The sequence below is a fragment of the Carex rostrata genome, chromosome 6, assembly GCF_964058835.1.
Source record: "Carex rostrata chromosome 6, lpCarRost1.2, whole genome shotgun sequence".
NCBI classification, from domain to species: Eukaryota; Viridiplantae; Streptophyta; class Magnoliopsida; order Poales; family Cyperaceae; genus Carex; species Carex rostrata.
This window is the reverse complement of record NC_135923.1, coordinates 12,521,139-12,527,242: the sequence shown is the minus strand read 5'-3', so window position 1 is coordinate 12,527,242 and position 6,104 is coordinate 12,521,139. Positions and strand designations below refer to the sequence as shown.

Here is a 6,104-nt window from a genome sequence, read left to right as displayed (position 1 = left end):
TCTGCTCCCCTATTTCTTACTGCCTCTGATTAGTGTTCTTATTAATATATATCCTTTTCGTTGTATTAAGCAAAGTGTGGACTAATGAAGAGTAAATAAGTGAAACTCTGATAATAATGCAATAATTAGGAGATTCTAAACATATATATTTTGGTTTTTGTTACGCATGCACTGGCTATTATGAGATATATAGCAGGTTATTTAAACAAAGAGATGGTTCCACTGACAACTGCATCAAATTCGATCCATAAAAAGTTCAATTTGGATAATAATTAACTTGTTAATCTAGGGAAGCTCCTAGTCGTCGGACTCGAATGACAATATTGATTTACTTTTTTTTTCGATGAAAGCCCGTAGATAATGAAGCATTATAATGGCGGAGGCATACTAATGAACAAGGTTCTAAATAGCGTTTATCGCGTTATAGCGAATAGCGTTGCTATAGCGAAAGCTATGCTACATAGCATTTTCTTATTTTTTATAAAAATTATATTATATATTTGTACAAAATATCAACATTATCTAAGTCTTATAAAACAATAAATAATATCAAATTGATTAAAAAATTATAATATTCATATTGAACCAATACAAAATCTAAATTGCGACTCAAAATATCCATAGTAATACTAATATCATAAACTATCTATCTTTTTCTATTCAAAATATATTTAGCATCATGACATAATTTATCTTTTTTCTATTTAAATTTCAAAATAAACTAGACATTATGGCATAATTGACTATCTTAATATATTCAAAATATTCAAACTACTGTATAGTAAATATCATTTTGTTACTTCAAGAAATATCTTAATATATTCAATCTAAGTCTTTATTTAAAACCCATATAAATTGAAAAGAAAAGAAAACAGCTCATGTTACATAGCGCGTTGTAGCTTCCTTATTTTGATTTCGTTTAATGGATCTCTCATTAAATATTTAATAGTTTAATATAAAGCTTAGTACGTCAATTGGAAAAAAAATTACGGTTAAAATCCAATCTAAGTCTTTTTTTGAAGCTCGTATAAATTGAAAAAAAAAACCGAACCGAATCGATTAAACTTATAAATCGATTAAGAACTAAACCGAATAAATTGAAGTAAATTTCGGTTTGTTCGGTTCAAATCGAAGTAAACCTATTGATGCCGTTATTAATGAAAATTACACATGTTCATACATAAATTGTTCAATTCCATACAAAATATGTAGATATTCTAAAATATTAAAACTAAAATGAAGGAAAGGAATAAAATAAAAGAAAGGAAGCAATAATTGAACCGAACAAAATATAAACCATACTTGAACCAATATAATTCGGTCAATTCAGTTTAGTCGGTATTGAAAAGTATAAACCAAACCGATCCATTTGAACCGAGATAATTCAAAAATTCAACCGAACCAATCAATTTAAACCGAAAAACCGAACCTTTTAAATCGAAATTTTTTGGTTCGGTTGAAAACTGAACAAACCAAACCGTTTGACCACCCCTAGAGAGCACAGTACAATGAAAGTTGTAAGCTGTGTTCGGAGAGGAGTTATTATCTATCGTCGATCTCTATGGTAAATAATTCGGGGAGGCTTCAGAGACAGTGGTTTACCCTCCTACGGATGTAAGTGGTTTGAGTCTGTTTATCTCCAATTTGTGAAATTAACTAATACTATGATAACGATAGCATCAAATTTTGTTATTTAATATTAAGTCAAGTGGTCAAAAAGTAAAAAAAAAAAAAATTGTGTGCATCCTAATACATTATTTTTATGAAAAAAAATTATTTTCAAATATTCTAAAAAAAGTAAAAAATATCTAAAAAATGTAATATATTTTAATATGAAAATTATGTTGGTCGGTTCAAATTTATAATTTGAACTTTAAAAATATATATATGACTTATAAATATATATTGTGTAAATATATATCTCTATATGTTTAAATAGGTATATATGTTGAAATAGGTATACAGGTAACGTAGTCGGACTTTGGTTAATGTATATATAAGTTGTCTATTTTTTTCTCTGAAAAAAACAAGTTGTCCATTTTAGATGGGACATCCGAGATTTGGTGAATGTATATCTAAATGAGAAAAGGTTCTTGTCCACTGGCATTTGTCCACCATTTGTCCACAGCCTCCTTATTCAACTTTCGTTTTAACTGTCGGTCTCCACCTTCCGACTTCGTCTTGCTATTTAAACAGATCGACCTTCCGTAACCTTCCTTTTTTGAATTTCATTTCCTAAATTTTGAAATCCGATCAGATTTGCTCCGACTAGTGCCTCTGCTTATTCGATCTGCCTCTTCTTATTTCATTGTCACCGACTAGTGCCTTTGCCGTGACTTGGATTATAAGTTTCTTGTCTTATCCTGCGCACCCCTAGTCTCGCCACCTCCTCGTCAATACCTCTCGTGAAAACAAGGTTATTTCTGTTGAATCTGAAATTTACATAAATTGACCTTGTTTTTTCTTAATCTGAAAAAATCACCAGATTCACCACATGACTACAAATTTGACGAGAGGTATTTACATAAATTTTTTTCTCATCCCTTGAATAAGAGCACAAAGGCGGCGGAGGCCCAGACACCAGTTCTCATCAAAACTAGTAAGTTATTGTTTCGATCAAAACTAGATTTTTATGGATCTGACTTCATTTCTCTGATTTCATTTCACGTCTGATTAGTACGAATTGGGCCAGCAATGACGATTTTCTTTTTTAGAATATTGTTTCGATCTCGTTTTTTATACATGATCGCAATAGAACCTTCAATCGTGGAGCGCGATCGAATAGAAGTTTTTGTTGAAGAGCACGGCAAAATTCAAATCTAGTAAGTTATTTCTGTTGAATTTGTTGTTTTCGTTGTATGCAGTAACAGATCTAGCATTTCAAATGAAATCTGGAGGAAAGAGATGATAGAGAGGCGATATGGAGTATTGATCTGTTAATTTTACTGTATTGCCCCGTTAATTTTACAGTATTCATCTTGTCATTTTACAGTATTCATCTTGTGGAAATCTGGAGGAAAGAGATGATAGAGAGGCGATATGGAGTATTGATCTGTTAATTTTACAGTATTGCCCCGTTAATTTTACAGTATTCATCTTGTCATTTTACAGTATTCATCTTATGAAAATCTAGAAGAAAGAGACGATAGAGATGCAATATGGAGTATTGATCTGTTAATTTTATAGTATTGCCTCGTTAATTTGACAGTATTCATCTTGTCATTTTATAGTATTCATCTTGTGGAAATCTAGAGGAAAGAGATGATAAAGAGGCGATATGGAGTATTGATCTGTTAATTTTATAGTATTGCCCCGTTAATTTTACAGTATTCATCTTGTCATTTTATAGTGTTTATCTTGTGAAAATCTGGAGAAAAGAGATGATATAAATGCGAATATGGAGTATTGATTTGTTAATTTTACAGTATTTATCTTGTAATTTTACAGTATTCATCTTGTGAAAATCTGGAAGAAAAAGATGATAGAAAGACTTCTTACTCATCCAAACAATATTCAATTGAAAATTCTACTGTATACAAGATTCAATTTTACAGTTCTGTTGATTCAATTTTACAGTATTCAAGATTCAATTGTATATTTTACTGTGTAGAAGATTCAATTTTACAGTATACAAGATTCAATTTTACTGTATACAAGATTCAATTTTACAGTATATAATATTTAATTTTACAGTATACAAGATTCAACCCAGTGCTAATAACCGCTAATAACTAACTCTAACTGCCAATAACTTCCTATAACTATATTTTTCGAAAGTACAGTCTGAAAGTACAACCTTTTTGTCCTGTTGTGCAAGTTGCAATCTTTTTTTAACTATTTTGGGACCACTTCAAATAGTTGCTGGATGTTGTATGATTAACTGATATATTTTATGTGATATGTTGTATAATTGTATAGCATGTAGAAGTAATTTTACAGTATTCGAACAAGTCAAAGCTGTGGACAAATGGTGGACAAAAGGCTGTAGACAATTAGACGCTTCCTATCTAAATCGTCCATTTCATGTGACGTCTGAATCAGATTCGACTCGTTCTTCACAGTCCAGGTATTTTGGCCGAACTCGATTTTTTAACCGACTGATTTTTATTTATTTTTTAAGAAATGTGGGAGTCATTTCATTATAAAAACCGATGAACGGGATTATAAATGAGAAAAGATTTCTGTCCACTAGGTTTTGTCCACAACCTTATCCACTCTCATCTAACTGTCTTTTTATAGTATACAAGATTCAATTGAAAATTTATAATATTATTTGAAAATATTACAGTATATGAGATTCAATTTTACGGTATATATTTTACAGTATGCAAAATTCAATTGACAATTCTACTGTATACAAGATTTAATTTTTACAGTATACAAGATTCAATTGAAAATTCTACTGTATACAAGATTCAATTTTACAGTTTTGCTGATTCAATTTTACAGTACACAAGATTCAATTGTAAATTTTACTGTGTAGAAGATTCAATTTTACAGTATACAAGATTCAATTGAAAATTTTACAGTATACAAGATTCAATTTTACAGTATACAAGATTCAATTTTACAGTATACAAGATTCAACCCAGTGCGGACGCTAATAATTAACTCTAACTGCTAATAACCGTTAATAACTAACTCTAACTGCCAATAACTTCCTATAACTGTAATCTCCAAAAGTACAATTTGAAAGTACATTTATTTTGTCATGTTGTGCAAGTTGTAGTATTTTTCTAACTATCATGAGACCACTTCAAATAGTTGCTGGATGTTTTGTGATTAACTAATATATTTTATGTGATATATTATATAATTATACAGTATGTAGAAGTAATTTTACAGTATTCGTGCAAGTCAAAGTTGTGGACAAATGGTGGACAAAAAACTGTGGACAATTAGACGCTTCAATTATAAATTAATAATGTCTCGTTTTGGACCATTTGAGAGGAACCGATGATGTAGACTGTAGAGGCAACTTTGAGCGAATCCAAAGGCAAGTCCTGTTTTTGTTTGCACATAAGTACCTACGTGTCTGTTATGCATCTCACCAGCGACACGCGTCTCTCACTTTTAACACATTAGGCCACCTCCCCTCTACTACAAGGACTCTTTCTCTCTCAAAGATAAACAAACAGAAAAAAAATAGAGGAAACGAAGAAGCAATTCTGAAAGAAAAAATTGTAAATGGCATTAGAGTGGATAGTCTTGGGCACAGCAGCTAGTGCAGAGGCAGTAATGCTTCTCCTCCTAACCCTTCCTGGCCTAGACGGGCTCCGGCACGGCGTCATATCTGCTGTGCGCAGCACTTTACGGCCCTTGTTAGCAGTCATTCCATTTTGTTTCTTTCTCCTGATGGACATCTGCTGGAAGTACGAGACCAGGGCAAAATGCGAGCACGGTTCCCATGCTTGCACGGTTGCTGAGCAAATGCGGCACCAGAAATCCATCATGAAGAGCCAAAGGAATGCACTCTTGATTGCGACGACACTGCTCTTTTACTGGCTGCTGTTTGCTGTTATGTCTCTGGTGGCCCGGCTTGATCAGCTGAGTAAGCATGCCAGTAAGGTCGATCACGAGGATTAATTAGTGTAGTTATAGTGGGATTGAATGGGGTTTGTCTTTCTTAACTTGTTTTTCCTTTCTGGTTTTCAAAAATGTATGAAGCGTTTGTAGCCTCATGAATCTGTTGGTCAATCCTTAGTTATGTTTATTTGACGCTGTGACAAACAGTGTGTGATATAGACTGTAATTTGTTGGACATTTGTCATGTGACAGGCAATTAGCGTGCTTATTCCAATAAAGAGTATTTCTTTTGTCTGTGCTCGCAAATGGAAACGGAATTAAAAAAAAAAAAAATGCTTGGACAGTAAACAATTCGATGCTTGTAGTCGGAGTGAGAATCCATTTTTACTTTCAGCTACATTATAAGAGCGTATATTCTGAATTGTCCTATAGATGTAGCGACAAATTATATTCTTTGTTCATCCCAACCTTGTAGTTACTATATTAAAATATACGAACAAATAAGTCCCTGACTTATCTACTAATTAAAACTGACCTTGTAACTTCCGGAAAACAACACAAATTAATCCTTGATAGTC

At 32.1% G+C, this 6,104-nt stretch overlaps 1 protein-coding gene across 1 annotated transcript; it reads left to right on the top strand.

Annotated features, from left to right (window-relative positions):
* The first annotated feature begins 5,109 nt into the window (after positions 1-5,109).
* LOC144555754 (uncharacterized) lies at positions 5,110-5,638 on the top strand. The gene has a single exon (XM_078304174.1). It carries the CDS (start codon positions 5,188-5,190, stop codon positions 5,584-5,586), a length of 399 nt encoding a protein of 132 aa, XP_078160300.1. The 5' UTR covers positions 5,110-5,187; the 3' UTR covers positions 5,587-5,638.
* The last annotated feature ends 466 nt before the right edge of the window (positions 5,639-6,104 follow it).